Here is an 18368-nt window from a genome sequence, read left to right as displayed (position 1 = left end):
GAAAAAACCCTGAAATACACATATGAAACATTGACACCTACTAAAACAATTTACAAAAAAATAATTTTCAAATGTATTTTATTTTGACAAAAAAATGATGCCACCCAATCTGCAAATATGGTTGTGTTTATCAAATATGGAGCATAAATGTAATAGGAGATTAAACACAATATGTCTGCATTTATCAAGATTTCTTATTTGACTGCCTCGCATTGCTCAAAACGCCAAAGCCATAAGCATATAAGTGGCTCTACTTTACGGCTTAATGTTCATCTGGACAGCTTTATGAATTCTTAATTACCTCCATTTCTGCAAAATGAGCTTTGACGAACACATTCTACACAAGACAAACACTCCACATTGCTAACATTCGGGGGGGGGAAAGCCTTGCATTATGAAAGAAACAATGGCGTCCGCGCCCTTGCCGACGCTGGCCATCATTGCTGTTATTATCGCTAATATTATTGATGAGGATTTTTCCATTTCTGGAAAGTATTGCCATGGAAACATCTGCAATGTAATTATCCGGCAAAGAAATGAGGCTTTGCAGTTTAAGCCTTTCAGTTCAATCTGCGAGTAATGAGGAAAACATAACTGTAGATATATTAAAAATTAGCTCATTTACACACATATAAATAGAAAAATGGGACTTCTAAATGCTTGCTACAATAGTAATAGAGATGTCCAACCTGATTGGACGTCAATGGAGATAAGGTCTCCAAACAAATGGAGATAAAGTCCTGAAAAAAATATTATTATAGTTTGGGATTATTGACGGCATCCAACGTGGCCTGGTGGTCTTCTCCCTTCATTGTTGGGATGGTTTGAGTGCTCATGTCAAACCCTTTGAATGTCATCATTCCAATCAAGTCTAGTTTTTTCTCCTCTTCTTCTTCCTCGTGGCATATGGCCGCCATTTCCGTCTTGAGTTCCTCAGTTCTTAGAAGAGGGCGACTCTCCTGTCTGTGCTTGAAGATCTGACCACAGCACTGTTGGTGGGCTCGTCCTCCCACCAGATCTTGGCTGTCGAAAAAGCCTCGGATGATGTGCTTGGGCAAGTCCAGCTGAGCCGACAAAGTATGGACGGCCTCTTCGTCGGGGTTGAGGCCCACGTCTTGGCTGAAGCTCCGCAGAATCCCCAAAGCTTCGTGGGATACTTCTAATCCCATTTCCTGGACTTGGCCGACGCCCCACTCCAGTTTCTGGGCCATTTTTTCATCCTTGACGTTCTCTCCACTTTGACCTTCTTCGTTTGGAGGGTAACCCCACTGGTTTTCTCCTTCGGCCGGGTCGCCCCGCTCTTGGGCGCCGACCCCGAAAAGCCCCCAGCTGTGGGCCGTCTCCAGCTCGGCGGGAGAGGCGGTGCACGGTTGCCGTGGTGATGAATGAGGGCCTGCTTCCGGATGGAGAGGTTGGTGGGCTTGGGGCTGCTGGTATTGCTGAAACATCACACCGTTGCGTTGATACTAGAACAAAAAAACATGTTTTTCTATCCATCCATAAGAAATTTAAGGTGTATTTTGATGAGATATTATACCAGATATTTTTTTTTCATCTGAAAATCCACTTTTTTATCCTTTTAAAAGAAAATAGTGTTAAATATATTTGATTATTGTTTTGCTGTTTTCTATTTAAAAAGGCAAAAAGAAAACATGGTATTTAATTTCAAATTTGTATTTCTCCTATGAAAAAGAAAAACTAAATATATTAAAAAATATATAAATACAATAATTTCTTTAGTTTTCAATGAAAGCAGAAGGATTATTGACATTATATTCATATAGAAACTTTTCTCAATGAATAGTTTTTGCTTCCAGTGCATAAAAATGGTGATTAATCAACTATCAAAATAATCATTTATGCATTTGCAGCTAAAACACAGGCATTTGAATCCATACAGTGATGAAATGGAATAATAAATCAACAGCTACATGCTATTATTTTTTGTTGTGTATTCCTTACCATGACATTTTCGTTCCCCAGCAAAGTCCGCTTCTCGTTGCAGTTTAGCACCGAGCCGTTGGCGCTCTCTTGCTCGTAAATGGCGTCTCTTTCCATCTGCGGCAGGCTCAGGAAACGGCGAATCATGCACAAATTATCCCATAGGGTTCGGTTCTCCGGACTGGGATCTTCCTTCCAACGAAGCAGTTCGCACAACCAACCCTTTTTCGGACAAAAATGCACAAATAATCGACATATTAGGAGAATGAATAGACTTTTCCTTTTTTTTTTTCTTTCTAGCTGGCATTTGTGACACAAAAACAACATGGCGCTGGCCCAACAGTGGCACACCATGCCATCCAGATGCAAAGTGGAGATAGAAGGCCAACCCAGTCTGCCAAACAGCCTCTTAAGAGAGGTAAATAGAAATATTATATTATATTATTAGACTGGACCATCTGCTTTTCTCATGGATGACCGCGGAATGACCTCCGCGCACTTTGACGTGGACGAGACGAAAAGAACCTTGCTTTCATTCCCCGCTAGGAAATGATCTTTCAAAGAAAAGCAATAACACGCTTATGGGGCTGCCAGAAAATAGGAGAATAATAAGCATTATGCTGTATTTGCATATATAAAAGTATATAAATGAATACCTGACTCTTGGAAGCAGCCACCTTGGCGAACATAGCCTGCGATACTTTGGCCCGCCTCATTTCGTGTTGAATTTCCTCATAAATGGACGCACTGACGTTGAGAACACAACTGTCCGTCCTCACGCATCTGTCGATTAAAACTGGTGACAGTCTGGCCTGATGGAAAGAAGAAAATTAAATTGAATATTCTGGCCAAGCAATATAATAAAAGTCATTAAAAAGTACATTTATGGTCTTTACATTTGCACAAAACCCCAAATTTTCTAATATGAGCACCCATAATTTGAATTTTTCTCTAATTTGAGTCATTTTATACATTTTTGAATGCTGTTTTTAAACAAATGCACTTTGTACATGCGTTTATGTGCTCCTATAATAATCAGCAATGTGCTGTTACCATGGCAATGGAGCCCGGGAGTTTGGAAGCATAAACCAACTGGGCTAATTGAGCTTTATTGCTCATTGTTTGTATCTTGGCATTCCCTTAAAAGCATTGACTCTGAGCATAAAAAAATATCTAAACTTATGGTTTTAATATAATCTTAGTCATCTCAATGGTGTCGTACATTATAAAGTAAGCGATATATTCGCATTGCAGTGGTAGCCTGAAATAATAAAGCCAATAAGGCCAGAGTACGGCATAATTAGCGCAATGATGATTTGGTTTTATGGCACGTTTTTTTTATATATATAATTTTTAAAAACCTGAGGGCATCTGGGCGGCGTATTGTTGCAACTTGGCGTCAATCCGGTCAGACTTCGTTCTTTCTCCTCTTGGTATAAACGCTCTCGTTCCACCTCGGGCAGTTGCAGGAATCCGTACATGGCCCGCAGGTTAACCAGGAGGGACTGCGAGGCATTTTTAGGCTCCTCCTCCTTTCGTAGAATCTCCGACAACAGGCCCTAGTATAAAAACACAAATTAATTCATCAAAAAAAAATGGCTTAAATCCGACGATGCGGGTTATGTAGAAGATGAAATGGAGTCCAAATTGTGTCTCCTTTCTTTCTTTCTTTCTTTCTCCTTCTTAATCATCCATTTGGAAATGCGCACCATTAAGTATTTATCAACCGTTGGCCGCTTCTCGTGGCTGATCACAATAGCTCTTATCAATGCTTCTCATCTATATGATTTAGATTCCAATCCCCTCTTCTATTCATCTCTGCATCTAATTTAACCAATCACGTCGCCGCCGTTTAGTTTTCCAAAGCCGCCAATGATTGTGAGCCAATTATTCCGATTCCAAGGATTTTTCCTTCCTGAAAAGAAATGATATTTCATGCCCGGACTGGGAAAGGAGCTTCCGAGTCGTACGGTCGTGGGATTGTGGTTGACAATGCCAGCCTCCCCTTTTTTTGGACAGACGCCATCTTGAATGTGTGACAGTTGGCAAATGGGAAACACAAGCAATAGTAGGAGATAATAGCCAGCTCTCCTTATTGTGATGAAAATGATAATGATGATAATAATATTAACGAGCGTCCTTTGAGGCCTATTTTCTTTGGCTGGGTGTGCTGCTGAATGTAAAGTGGAATCGGCTAATGTGGCTTTTTAACTCCTTCACTGCCACTGAAGGCAATAAACATTCAATTCAATTCAACTGGAATTCAATGATCTTGTTTTTGTGATGTTTTTGGCAATAGGCGTCCAATCTATTTTGATGGAACGATCGAATTATCATGAAATTAATCAACAATTTGGTTAAAGCGTCTCGAGAACGGCGTGCGGACGAAAAGGGCTAGCGATCGGGTAGCATCTGCTCCAGTGTTGGCACTGGATTTTCACTGCAGAGAGCTGGCACGGACTCCCTCGCACATGCAAATGGAGGAGTGTGGGGGGGGAGGGCATTGCGGCAAAGGCCACGCCAAAGTGCCAAACATCTTCCTACCTGCGTCCTGTTGAAAGCCACGCGGGCGAAGACGGCTTGAGAAATGCCAGCTCGCTTCATCTCCTCGCGAACGCAGTGGTAGATGCCGTTGGGGACGTCCACCGAAGCCAGGCCGGACCCGGATGCCGTCTGAGGTTGGCCGGGCGTGCCGCCGTCTGGCTGAGGGGGTTGCTGCTCTTTGGGGAAGACTTTGCTGGGTGACCTGGCGTGACCCAGGAATTGTTGAGGGCCCGGGGAGAGACCCTGGCCCGCCAGCATCAGGCGGACGGCGTATTGCTGGTTTAGGATTTGGGTCATGACTTGTTGCTGGGATCTGCTCAGGGTTTGGGTTAGGAGCCCGGGGTTGACAATGTTGTGGGCGGGGGTCGTGCTGGGGGGCGCGGCGGGGGCCACAACGGGGGGTCCTCCGTGGAGGTGAATGAGGCTGGAGGTCTGGTCTGGTGCGTTGCCCGTTATGGGCTGCGGTGCGTTGGGATTGTGGGAGGATTGGTCGTTAAAGATTTCCGTTTCTGGAGGAGAAATAAAACATGGCAAGGTTCAAATGTGGTCTGGACTTTTTGTTTTTAAAAAAGAACAAAAAAAACTGAATTTTGAACATGGCAACATACGCTGTATACTCTGTGTATTCAGATGTAATTCTTTCAAATTGAGTACTGTGTGTGGCACAATATTCAAAGTGTAGCTATCAAATAAATTAATAAAAATCTATATTTAGACATTATCTTTATTTGTCAGGTTTTTTATAACCTCTCTTAAAGTAAAACTAAGTGAAACCATTTTTAAAATTTAAAATAATCCTACAAATTAGTGTATACAATATCCAATCAACATGAAAACATTAAATTTTTCCCAGCGCCTTACTGTTGTTTTTAGTCGTCTTGAAGTGTTTGTACCAGCGTCCAAACTCATGACATTTGGCCGACGAGACGTTGGCGTAATACGTGCAATTGACGATGGACGATATCATGCTCTGAAACACACAGAAAAGAACAATAAAAACGTTAGCCAGCCACATTATGTCATTCCAGGTCCTCCACCTACTTTCCCATATTAAAAACCCATGTCCACATTATTAAAAAAAGCACCCAAAGGTAAACAGAATAATAAAAAGCGCATGCATACGGCATTGTGCGTGCCATCCCGGGTCATGTGACACAAAGCGCCTCTCTCTCTTTCGTCCCCCAAGACTATTTCCGCGCAATCTTTACATCTGATTACACCTTTCATCTTCTCATATTTATTTTAATCCCAGTCTTGAAACTAGTCGGGATGGGGCTTTAAGTGAGGAGAGGCTGGGGGAGGTTGGAGTTGGCATCCCATATCAGATCTGAACACCAACTGAGATGGACGGAATAGGAGAAAGATGGGAGGGAGATAGGAAGACATTTTTTTCTTATCTTTTAGGTGTCCTAAACCTTGAGGGAATAACAGATTAGCTTGATAATTAATGTATTTGGAGGAAAAAAATGGCGTCGTAAATGGGAAAATGCTAGTTTAACCTATTTTTGACTCCCACGATTGGTCCACATGGTTTGTCCTTTATCGGTGATGTCCCTACCTGAGACAAAGGACACTCCTTGGCTAAGGAACTCTGGTTCATGTCCTTAAGGAGTTCTTTCAGAGAGTTCCTAACCGTGGAGTGCGTCCATTGCTCTGCTGGCAAGTCCTCCAGTTTGGGACAACTGGAAAAAGAAGAGTGTTAAAAAATGTAAAAATATAATAATTTAAAAATAAAGAGCCACCTCTGAAGCTGTATTTTCAGTGTGACCACGTGATGGACGTCCTGCAGCATCTCGGCTACGGTGGCGTCCGGAGCGTCCGTCACGCTGGAGAGGGGCAGTGGGTTCCAGCGGCCCACCTGGATTTGACCTTTGGCCTGGGCGGCGGAGGTGGGCGAGTAGCCAAGAGACAGCAAGGCCATCTCGATGAGCTGGTTGAAGAGAAGATCGCGCTTGATGAGGACGAATTCGGCGTGGCTGTCTTTGCGTTCGCCCTCCGACGGATTTTCCGTGTATTCCACCACGCAGAAGACGGGGAGGGAGCTTCCTAAGATAGTAAGAAAAAAAATTAATAAGTGGATTTTACCAAAACCATTGCTGGAATTTACTATAAGATGATACTGTCTTGTTACTGCAAGTATGTAAAACACAACATGTGCACAATAACATCCAAAAAAACATACACTACTCTCTTTTGAACATTACCATAATGATATATGTTAATATTTCTTGGACGTTTCGCATCATCAATGTCAACCAAATGAGTTCAATATTCCAATTTGATGTAATGGCCCGCCAATGGAATCCATAAATGCATGCCTGTGTATATAAAGTCGTATTCCTCTAGTCGAAAGTACATGTATAATGAGGTCATTTTTCTTATTGGAAGGATAGGCAAAAACTGAATGGGTTCTACCTCTTGGTTGCTGAGCACTTCGATGCTGACTCCTCCCCGTGGCAGGTTTATGGACCAAAAAGGGTTCTTTGGTCCCAGGACTCCCTTGCCTATTCTTTTCCTGCACCGAGCATCCAAGTCCGTGCTGCTCCAGACGGGCCATCTTGGCAGGAGGTGGTCTGGCTTCTGCACTGGGATCGGCGCCCTCTTGTTTTTTGGCTCCATTACACACGGGGTCCATCTGTGGAGTCAAACACACACACACAGAAACACACACACTCAAAAACCCGACAGTGATAAAAACCGGACCAAAACAGCTCATATTTACATCCTCATTTTTCTCTCCCAATTCAAACAGATCAAACCTGAGTGTTTAGGATCCCCTCTTGTATTTTATCCGGAAAGTTTTGGACCAAAGCAACCTTTTCTAGTCGCAGCATCGCACGACACACCGCCGTCGCCGCCCCGCCAAGCGCATAATCACAACACGGATCACCCGATTTAAACGGCGATACCCAGACAGCCCAAGTAGTTGGTCCATACCTCCGAACAGCCTCCTCATGTCAGCGTTCCTCCTTCAGGGAGCTCCTCCTCCTCCTCGCGCCGGAGACGCGACGAGACGGAGAACAATACGTACGTTCAGCCCGCAGAGTGCCAGCTCTTATCTTATTTATAGGCGTGCACGCTCGGCCAGTTGTTTGGCGGGGAGAGAGAGAGAGAGAGAGAGAGAGAGAGAGAGCGGAAAAAGAGGGAGTGAGGGTGAGGGTGAGCAAAGCACACACACACACACACATACACACACCAGCTGCATTAACATATGGTCTAATAATGAATTCACTAGCGCGCCCCGTAAATGTATTAAATGTGACAATTGCGCATAAATCTATTTATGAAATTCTGCAGCATGCTGTGCACGCTGGTATGTATTATTAGCTTTAGGCTATTGGAGCTCTCCATGGTAACAAAGTGGATGAGAAACAAAGGTAGGTTATCCTTCATTTACTCATGTGATATTATTGTGGATATAGAAGACTTGTTTTATATTGAGGGGGGGGTAGTAAATTTGTTTTTGCAGCAGTTGTGGAAGTACAGTGTTGGTATTTTTAGTACTATCAATTCATATATTTCATGGAGATGCACTTAACTACATTTATTGTATATATTCTCACCAAAAAAAGTCAAATATATCTCAAATTCCAAAATGGAACCTAAAAGATATTAAATGTAGGTACTTTGGAATATACTGTTTAATTTACTATGCACTAGTATATAATACTATAATCCATTGCAGTACTCTAACTACATTTACTGCAGTAATCTTACCACCCAAAAAAAGTCAATGTAAACATAGCAAATATCTCAAATAGAAAAATGGAACAAAAAGTATTCAAGTACTTTGCAATGACTATACGTAGTGGGTGATAGTACTAAAGGGCGTAATAATTGAATTTCAATTAACACCGCCTTGCCCGAAGGAGAGAGGAAATCCTGTGTGTTCTAATGACTCGTCAAAGTTCCCCTCAGGTATCTCAACGTACTTTGATGAGCCATCCATCACCAAAAGTAAAGCCATTTTCCAAATTTGACTAATGAAACAAAGTGAACGAGCTGCCTTTTCATCCAGAAAACATCACAACCGCTTCCGCCTCATTCGTTCCGACTAAAATAGAACCACGTAACATCATATTACTCGTTTACGTGTTATTTTTTTCTATTACCACCTTGATATGTTGTCAATGGGCCTGGCAGGCTAAATGCTAATTGAGGCTATTATACAATGGCTGAGCATGTTAGCGCACAAACTCGTCTCGGGGGACTCTCTCTGACAATTAGCCCTGGAAATTCACCTAACTTAACTTAACTTAAGCCACAATTTGCTCAAAAAAATGAAGATGGGTCAAAGTATATTTAGTGTTGCGTGAATAATAAAGTAAGATGTTTATTACTCAGGTGCTGCTGTCTGTTTCAATTGATTCAAGTCAAATTTGACTCACTCATTCACTCCAGGCACTCACTGATGTCTTTTTTTTGCTTTTTTAATAAAGTCAGGATACTTGGAGTTGAACTATGAGTCACAGCCTGGGGCTTCTTAGGAGTTTGTTTGTTTTTTTGTTTTTAAATAGTGGAACGGTCAGAAGGAATTAAGGTGATATTGTGGACTGGTAAGAAGTACAATGGCGAGGAAGCAGCGGTAAAACGTGACCGGACGTTTGGGCGCCGCTCAAATGTACTTAGATATTAAACTCTCTCTCTCTCTGAGATATTAAACACTCTCTCTCTCTCTGAGATATTAAACTCTCTCTCTCTCTCTCTTAGATATTAAACTCTCTTTCTTAGATATTAAACTCTCTCTCTTAGATATTAAACTCTCTCTCTTAGATATTAAACTGTCTCCCTCAGGTATTAAACTCTCTCTCATGAATATAATTTTGAGAGCTTTTAAACGTCTGAGCACAGCGTTAAAATCTAGTTTAAAAAATAGCCCTTTTTGATTGCCCAATCCTTACTTGACATTTGTTCTATTCACTAAATTTGTAAAAAAGGGCTACTGCATGTACTGTAGCAGTGTATTTTATATTTACTTATTCTTTAACAAGCATATATTAGTCTGTACATTAAGAATTTAAATGTACATACCCACGATAGTCTTGCACACAATCCGCCTCATGCCCTTAGTGTTCTGGGATAGGATCCAGCACCCCCTGTGAGTAAAAAAAAACAGTAGAGAAAATGACTGATTGAATAAAAAAAGTCACCATTACAACATTTCCACAAGAGGTCCATGTTACCTCAATTTTCTTCTGCCATTGAACTGCAATTCTTCTGTCCACCACAAGACGGCGCTTGAAACTCCTTGGCTTCCAGCAACGGTCCACATTGGCCCAGGTGTGTTTACTTCAAACCCGTCAACACCAACGTATTCACGCCTCATCCATCTGTCTCCAAAGGAAGTATACACGAAAAAGGTCAAGTCAGGATAAATATGACTGCCATTGACGTCTATGGACGTCCAATCTACTTTGACTTTCCAGTTAAAAATGGATGGGACGTCTAATCAAAGGTCAATGACAGCAAGTATTAATAAGATCAACATTGAATGATTGAATGGGGTCCCAATAACGCCACCCATTGAAAAGCCTCCTCCCTCCACTTGTGGGCTTCAGCTGGTCATTTTTTTTTTCATGGAGGCGCACAATAATCGGCGCTCCAGTCGCACCGGAGCGCCTCCCCCGAGAACACACGCGCTCCCGCTCTCTCCCCTCCCTCAAGCTGACTCCCCTTGGCTCACTTTGATGGGGGACTCGGACATTAAGCGGGGAAGATGCCGGTGATGAAAGGATTACTTGCGCCGCAGAATACCTTTTTGGATACTATCGCCACGCGCTTTGACGGCACTCGTGAGTAGTCTAATCGCTTGTTGGCTTTTGGGGGGAAATAATGAATTGGATTGTTATTGTGGGGGGTTAGTGGGGGTTTGTTCTTGGTATGATGAAAAAGAAAGTGAAAAAATGCTGATTTCTTGGGATTGGTTTCCATTTTCAAGTTCAGTCAGTGTTAAGAGGGAGTTTTTTTCTTAAGTTTTTTATCATTTGTGATTAACAGTTTGAAGAAGAAAAATTGGGATATTTTATGATTAAAAAAACAATGCTCACCTATTTTGTGAATGTGTTTATAAGTAGAATAAGTATTAGATAGTGCAATGGTTGTCTTAATGACAAAAATGCATTTTTATTTTGAAAGATAGTTTAAAAATATATTTTTTTCAAACATTATTCATTATTATATCTTTTCTGTTTACATGGAAATGCTTTAAAATTCTTAAAAAAATAGAGAATTTAGAAAATAGATGAATGAAATTAATATTACATGTATTTATCTATGTTCTACTCTTTATTATGATTACCATTAGTTTTGTTCCCCTGATAATTTATCTTTTAAATAGTCCAATCCATTTGAACTGCACTAATCAAGTCCATTCATACCATTTATGTCACTCATTTGACACTAACAGTCTTTTGACTGAACGTCCAGCGCTCATCAGCTGGTTCTTCACGTGCGGTACAGTTCCCAGTTTGGTCAAAGCCCCCTTTTTTTTTTTTTTTTTAATTTGCTCCCTGCCCTGCTCGGCCATCCCGAGCAATTTGTCCCGTCAAGCCCTACCGCCTCCATCCCATCTGGAGGTCCAAATCCAAAGTTAATTCCCTTCCTTTCAACTCAAGGGCAACACTTGACAAACCAGCGCGCTCCGGACTCGGGAACAATTCCCCCGTGGTCGAAAAACCGAGCCGCTTTGGGAACTCGAATAAAGACGACGGATAGAACGTGCAAATTCAGCATCTTTGCGACTTCCCATGCCACCACCCGGCATTTTATTATCTTTTCGTGCAGAAAGACGAGCCTTTGTTAACTTAAAAGACGTTTTCTGGGAAATATCAACTCGCAAAGGTTGCGTTGGCATTTAAACGGCAAAAAAGTGAAGCTATTTAGACATAAATATCTTCTAAAATGCCAACAGAGAGGCACATCATACGCCTGATTATCACGTTAAGTAATATATCGTGCACAGGTAGAAGTAAATACAAAAGGAGGGAGAAAGGCTACCCGCTGTCCAATTATTTGTGATGGATGATCTGTCTGCTTTTAAGCTGCGGGACTTTTCAAAATGTGCCAGCATAACATTTTTTTTTGCTGCATGTTATGCACACAGGAGCCTGTGTGGTTGCTGTCCATGGTGCTAAAGTCAAAATAGGTCATTTATGTGGGTTTTTTTTAGCATTAAATATATCATTTGAGTGAAAAATGAGTTGAATAAGGAGTATTTTTGCAATGTCATCATCTACTGTTTTTTTAGTTGACATAAATTGTTATTGTTGATTGAAAAAGTGTTTTATTTAGCTTAAGGTAAAGGGATTGTTGTTAAACATGTAAGATAAGTTCATTGTAAGAATAAGAAAAGGCGATTTTGTGCTATTGGAACAACTAATTAGCCGATTTAAGTCAAATTTAAAGGGTATGTTTTTCAGTGAGGGAAAGGGTTAAAGGTCATAGAAGTGCAAAAAAATGGCAATGATTTGGAATTCTTGGAAAGTCAAGATTTCTTATTATCGACTTGTTTGGCCTGGCCAATCACGGAAGACCTTTCCATCTGTCATAGCAACGAGAGCCTTTCTCCCTCTTTTTTTTAATGTATTTTTCTTACATTCTTCTCTCCTCCTCGCTCACCTCAGCCTCGGTCCTGTGGGGGTTCCCTCAACAGCTGTCGGGTTCCATTGTGAGCATGATGGGAAATGATATATGAGCTCCCGCATAGGAACAATTAGGCTCCAGAAATTCAGAGTGGAGAAAGGTGGAAAATTGAGCCTGACCAGGAGCCTGAAATAGAAAAGGAGGCAAAAAGACAAGAGGATTCCGGGTTATTTTTAACTGAGAGTTTGCTGACTATTCAAGTGCACACAGATTAAAATGAAGAAAAAAAATCATTAAACTCAATTGAAACTTTTTTTAAACACTACCAAGACTAAACAAATTGCATGGGGGAATTGAGGGAGCTTGATTTTCTTTAGGTAAATCCACCAAATGGGACTTATAAAATGAAGTTTTCATTGTAAATGTATTTAAAAAATAAATAAAAAACAATATAATGCAATAACTAGTACTGATAACAACAGCACTTTCAAAATAAAGTGTTAAAATATACAACAAAAGGTAACTGAGGGGTGTCCAGCAGGTGTACTTCAATTTTTTAGACTGTAGTACTAGTTTTTGCCAGCCCTTCCAGTCAAATTGGATGGGAAGACGACCTCCATTTTTCTATCTTTTCTCACACAAGTCCGAAAAGGCTTGACGTCGGACCCCTGGCGGCCCAGCGGTTATGTTGCCCCGTGTCGAGGACGCGGGTGCCGAGGGGCCCTGTCACTGACAGCTGGTCCCAAAGCAGGGACCGCTCGTGACCATCTGTCCGGCCCTCCAATAGCTGCTGACAACACATTCTTACTTGCTACAAAATCATTGTCACTGGATTCCATTCATTTTGCAACAATAACAAAAGACATACACCCTAATATACTCTTTACGGAGTCCAAATTAAACGTCTTGGTCCGTCAATGGCAACAATGCGTGTGTACTGATGTGCAGAAAAGGAAAAACTCCAAAAGGATAACCTGATTAAATGAGACAAGTGGTGAAAGTTGCTCATATTCAGTCGAGTCATCCCGCAAAGTGACTTGTTCTCATAATTTCATTACAAAAATCTATTTTCCGCATCAGCAATTCCATTTTTTTTCCCAACAGCCCCGGCTTCTAATTGTTTTATGTTCCCCGTCAGGCCGTCTCGGTGGAATGGCACCTTAACTCGGGTTGCACGTGGGAATACGAGAACAAAGGTTTTGGGATTGAATTTGTCCCTCAAAAAGGACACTTCACAAAAAAAAACATGTCACTTGCCCTTTTCACTTTTAACACAATCCTATCCAATATCAAAACAATGTCTATGGGTGTCCATATCCGACTGACTCCGCCTCCTAATGTCTCCCCACAGACAGTAACTTCATCCTGGCCAACGCTCAGGTGTCCAAGGGCTTCCCCATCGTTTACTGCTCGGATGGCTTCTGCGAGCTCAGCGGTTTCTCCCGAGCCGAAGTCATGCAAAAAAGTTGCGCCTGCAAATTCCTCTACGGGCCCGAGACCAGCCAAAGCATCATCGTTGCCGTGGACGACGCCCTGGAGGAGCGCAAGGAGTTCAAAGATGAGATTATGTTTTACAGTAAAACAGGTAAGTGCTTGGAAACTCGGCTCTAAAATAACACAATCGGAATTTTGTGATTTTTTTTAATCCATTTCAGCCGTGCTCTTCTGGTGCCTATTGGACATTGTCCCAATTAAGAACGAAAAGGGGGACGTTGTCCTCTTTCTGGCTTCATTTAAGGACATCACTGACATTAAGGCCAAGAAGAGCATTCAAGAGGATAAGAAGGAAGGTGAGTCAATAAGTCAGAAATCCGTACTAGTTTACTAAACACATTTTTGGATGTCGGCAGAGAGGCGGCGTGGGCGGATCAAAACGGCGTCGCCGTTCGGTTCGGCGCGGGTACGAGGCGGAGCCGTCCTTTACCACGTTTCGGGACATCTTCATAACAGGGAGAAAAGAAAATTAAAGCTCAATAAGGTCAATTTTTGTAATGAATTTTTTTCCAACAAAAAACTTCATTTTTTAACTTTAACCATTTGAATTCAGAACGTATTTGGCGAGCCTCCCGCCCTCCCCGAATACAAAGTGGCCGACGCCAAAAAGTCCAAATTCATCCTGCTGCACTACAGCACCTGCAAGGCCGGCTGGGATTGGCTAATCCTGCTGGCCACTTTCTACGTGGCCGTCACCGTCCCGTACAACGTGTGTTTCATCGGCGACCACGACGACTTGACCCGCAGCACCACCGTCAGCGACATTGCCGTGGAGATTCTTTTCATCCTGGGTGAGTCCCACACCCGCTTACTTCCCGTCCCTATCTCACCCCAGTCCTCCCTCCCCAGATATGGTTTTCAATTTCCGCACCACGTACGTCAGCAAGTCGGGCCAGGTCATCTTTGACGGCCGGCAGATTTGCTTCCACTACCTGACCACCTGGTTCGTCATCGACCTGGTGGCCGCTTTGCCCTTTGACCTACTCTACGCCTTCAAAGTCAGCGTGGTGAGTGGGCCACGGCGCCTTCAATTCACACACAACCTAGAAATAACCTCATTTCAAATCACTAGCGACAAGCTAACATCATTTTCACTCTTCCTTCTTAACCAAATTTCACTTTTTACACAACTACAACAACCATACTAAATGTTCTCAATCATTTATGACCCACTTTCCCATATCCGCTAGTCCTCGCCACAAGGTTAGCCATCATCCTCGTCCTACTTCCGACTAAATAACAACCACAAGTGGCAAACGGGCAACTTGACATCCACACAACCGCAACATTTGCCCTTTTTTTTGGCCAGGTGTCGGTGGTACACTTGCTGAAAACAGTGCGCCTACTGCGCTTGCTCCGCCTCCTCCAGAAAATGGACCGCTACTCACAACACAGCACGGTGGTCCTGACCCTCCTCATGTCTATGTTCGCCTTGCTGGCCCACTGGATGGCCTGCATTTGGTATATAATCGGCAAAATGGAAATGGAGGCCAACGCTTACAACTGGGATATCGGTGAGGCCTTTTACCTAACAAGCTCCGCCCACCACCAAGGCTATTCCCCTCAGTGCACGGGTGCGCCGTCTAATGAGACCCATAGAGCCCACCCCCTCGGGCCATCATATCGATGAGCCGCAATTACTGCGAGCGTTTCCGGGTCGTCCCCGAGAACGGCGGCCATTTCTCTCTGGGAATTTACCGCATTTCTCCGTGTCATAAGATACGGGAGGCGGGATTAATGCGTGGTCTCCTAATTATGGATTTTTGATGCCCGAGTCGGGCAGCTGTAAGGGGCTTCCATCCAATTACCATTCATCAGTGTCTGTAAGGGGGTCCCTAAGGGGATCAGCTGTGGGGAGGGAAGGAGGGGATCAGTTCTGCTAGTGCAATAGGCCACATAGGCTGGGTTCAAGGTCTAGTTTTTGATTTGGTCTACTTTTTGGATCTGGAAATGAAAAGTGTTGCAATTAAAACTTGGTTAGGGACTATTTTTGGTCATTACTATTTAAAAAAAGAATAAACTTAAACCCTATAGAGACTTGGCATTTACAATTGTGTACATAATATTTTTTGGTGTACAAGACTTGCATGACTGAAATTTAAAAAAAATGAAATAATTTAATATAACAATGAATTCAAAAAAATGAAACAAATTAGTTCTGGCCACGAGTATAATCGATTTTTTTTACAATTCAGATTGAAGTTCTCATTCATTTAAAGTTGGAGGACAGATAGTGAATGTTAATAATTCAGTTGCATTGATGGGACTAGCCAGTCCAATCATTTTGGAATAGATCTACCAAAATAGCATCAAGTGACTCCCTTCGTCTAGGAAAAAAACCCTCACAATTTCAACTAAAATGCCTAAAACTTCAAAAACGCATAAATACAATGTGATGACGTCACAGCTCTAATATTCTTGCATTTTTTTTGTCAATAGCAACGAGCGCAAGTGTAAATAAATGACGTCCTCTCCCCTGATACAACCAGGATGGTTACACGAGCTAGCAAAGCGCCTGGAGTCGCCATACTTTGCCATCGGGAGCCTAAACACTAGCAGTGGCGTTGGCGGCCCCCCCATCCGCAGCGTCTACGTGGCCTCCCTCTACTTCACCCTGAGCAGCCTGACCAGCGTGGGCTTCGGCAACGTGTCGGCCAACACCGACGCGGAGAAGATCTTCTCCATTTGCGTCATGCTCGTCGGAGGTATGGCGGAATTTGACAAGCCACAATCCGGGGAATGCTCGACCCTCACAACCCGCGCTGGGGTTGATACTAATTTTACAAGGCCATTAATCAAGCTCAACTAATTGGGTCAGTCAAATCCAGTTTCTGCTGGTTGAACAAGAATTTAACTGTTTTTTTTTAGGTTGAAATGAGGTGGTTGGGATTTTTCCTGGAGGACATTTGACCACATTGACTTCGACTTGTAACTTTTTGCCGTCTATTCCCGCAGCGCTGATGCACGCGTTGGTGTTTGGCAATGTGACCGCCATTATCCAGAGGATGTACTCCCGCTGGTCGCAGTACCACACCCGAACTAAAGACCTGAAGGACTTTATCCGAGTGCATCATCTTCCACACGGCCTCAAACAGCGAATGTTGGAGTATTTTCAGACCACTTGGTCGGTCAACAACGGCATCGACTGTAACGAGGTACTACTACTACTACTACTTCGTTTTGTGCCTTTCTGGGCTGGCCTAGGAAACATAAAAATGTAGTCTGAATTCCCTCCGGGTGGAGGAATGAAGCCCCGGAGGCGGGGCTGGAGCGGGCTGGAGTGTAACGGTGGCGAGACGGAGCGACGCTGATGAATCTCAGACGGATGAATTAAAGATGAGCCTCTTGATTACAGTGGAGCGGGCTCTGATGGCTCATTGATCAGTCTTATGGGGGTGCCCGGCTCCTGATTTTACTCGTGACAAGCAAAGGACTGACGGCCATGTCTTGGCCTAAATTTGAAGGTTTACTTCAATGGGGGCAATAATGGCCGTTTTGTTCATTCCATAACACTTCATTTGGATTCGGCGTCATTTTAATGATATACATTGGGGGTAAAATAATAGTACAGAGAATGATGTCGTTAAAAGAACAAGTCATGGTTTTTCACCATTGGAGCCTATTAACTGTGATAAACCAAGTATTACTTTAGTATAGAGCAGACTACATACTGTAGTATATTACATTTGAATATTTTTTAATACATTCCTTTTTACTTTACTTTGTGGTACTTTATACTTTTTACTTTAATGATGAGTGATGAGTATGTTAATACTTTAGTCCTCTTTTTTCGTATGTACTGTTAATGGATGCACTTTTTTATATGTATCGTATCTTATGCTGACCCGGCCCATCTGTCAAATTTTTAAAGTCAATGTTTACCCACTCCTGGTATAGACTATACTTTTAAAATGTCTTTTCAATTGCCATACAGCTGTTGAAAGACTTCCCGGACGAACTTCGCTCCGACATCACCATGCACCTCAACAAGGAGATCCTGGAGTTGTCCCCGTTTGCGTCGGCCAGTCGCGGCTGCCTACGCTCGCTATCCCTTCACATCAAAACCACCTTCTGCGCTCCCGGCGAGTACCTCCTCCGAGAAGGCGACGCCCTACAGGCCGTCTTCTTGGTCTGCTCTGGCAGCATGGAAGTCCTCAAAGACGGCAGCGTCTTGGCTATTCTCGGTAAAAATTCGCCATGGGTTGGCCTAACCACTTTTTTCCTCCAAATAATTTTGTAAACTTGGCGATTAAACTGGCGTAACGCGTATCTCCCGAGCAGGGAAAGGCGACCTGATCGGGGCCAACCTGTCCTTGGACGAGCGAGTGATAAAAACCAACGCGGATGTGAAAGCGCTGACCTACTGTGACCTCCAGTGTATCAACTTGAAGGGGTTGTACGAAGTGCTGGATCTCTACCCGGAGTACTCGCGCCACTTTGTGCGGGACATCCAGCAGGATCTCACTTATAACCTAAGAGAGGGACAAGAGACACACGTGAGTACATCAACTTTTCCACCAGGGCGGCCATAAACATCAAAATATCGACGCCAAAATGTGTTTTTAAATTGAATGAATCAATCTGGGCAAAAAGAAATGGAACTCCTTCATTATTAATGACAGTTTTTCCACATAAACGTGAGATAAACAAAAGGAGCTCTAGCCAAAACGTAAACACTACTTAAAAACTGGACTCTTTTCCAATACTTAAGTCATTTTTACATGTTTCCCAGGTGAAGGCCCGACTATCCGCCCCAGCTCTTGACGTTCAGGTACGACCCTTAAAAGACTTTTAACCGTTATTTTTTT

At 42.8% G+C, this 18368-nt stretch overlaps 2 protein-coding genes across 2 annotated transcripts; one reads left to right on the top strand and one right to left on the bottom strand.

The window, feature by feature from the left end:
• Window positions 1–61: 61 nt before the first annotated feature.
• On the bottom strand, window positions 62–7379 carry satb1a (SATB homeobox 1a). Its single transcript, XM_077743698.1, has 10 exons — window positions 7245–7379; window positions 6901–7120; window positions 6228–6531; window positions 6044–6167; window positions 5347–5455; window positions 4486–4994; window positions 3303–3500; window positions 2598–2753; window positions 1963–2163; window positions 62–1466 (listed from the first exon to the last, which is right to left on the bottom strand). The coding sequence occupies exons 1-10, from the start codon at window positions 7317–7319 to the stop codon at window positions 756–758; spliced, it is 2607 nt and encodes an 868-aa protein (XP_077599824.1). The 5' UTR covers window positions 7320–7379; the 3' UTR covers window positions 62–755.
• Window positions 7380–10097: 2718 nt separating this feature from the next.
• On the top strand, window positions 10098–18367 carry kcnh8 (potassium voltage-gated channel, subfamily H (eag-related), member 8). Its single transcript, XM_077743699.1, has 12 exons — window positions 10098–10277; window positions 13418–13651; window positions 13722–13856; window positions 13917–14044; window positions 14114–14351; window positions 14410–14567; window positions 14870–15074; window positions 16050–16265; window positions 16516–16715; window positions 17495–17744; window positions 17842–18056; window positions 18293–18367. The coding sequence occupies exons 1-12, from the start codon at window positions 10202–10204 to the stop codon at window positions 18353–18355; spliced, it is 2118 nt and encodes a 705-aa protein (XP_077599825.1). The 5' UTR covers window positions 10098–10201; the 3' UTR covers window positions 18356–18367.
• The last annotated feature ends 1 nt before the right edge of the window (window position 18368 follows it).

The sequence above is a fragment of the Stigmatopora nigra genome, chromosome 21 (assembly GCF_051989575.1).
Source record: "Stigmatopora nigra isolate UIUO_SnigA chromosome 21, RoL_Snig_1.1, whole genome shotgun sequence".
NCBI lineage: Eukaryota > Metazoa > Chordata > Actinopteri > Syngnathiformes > Syngnathidae > Stigmatopora > Stigmatopora nigra.
Note: the sequence above shows the minus strand (reverse complement) of the source record. Positions and strands in the feature narration are given on the sequence as shown.

Excerpts from the sequence above, each read along its gene's own strand:
- satb1a (XM_077743698.1), bottom strand. The coding sequence starts at position 7,319 with ATGCTGCGACTAGAAAAGGTTGCTTTGGTCCAAAACTTTCCGGATAAA. Across the intron at positions 5,456-6,043 it reads AGGAGTGTCCTTTGTCTCAG|AGCATGATATCGTCCATCGT; the intron begins GTAGGGACATCA and ends TGTGTGTTTCAG. Across the intron at positions 4,995-5,346 it reads CAAGACGACTAAAAACAACA|AAACGGAAATCTTTAACGAC; the intron begins GTAAGGCGCTGG and ends TTTCTCCTCCAG.
- kcnh8 (XM_077743699.1), top strand. The coding sequence starts at position 10,202 with ATGCCGGTGATGAAAGGATTACTTGCGCCGCAGAATACCTTTTTGGAT. Across the intron at positions 13,857-13,916 it reads TCAAGAGGATAAGAAGGAAG|AGAGGCGGCGTGGGCGGATC; the intron begins GTGAGTCAATAA and ends GGATGTCGGCAG. Across the intron at positions 16,266-16,515 it reads TTGCGTCATGCTCGTCGGAG|CGCTGATGCACGCGTTGGTG; the intron begins GTATGGCGGAAT and ends CTATTCCCGCAG.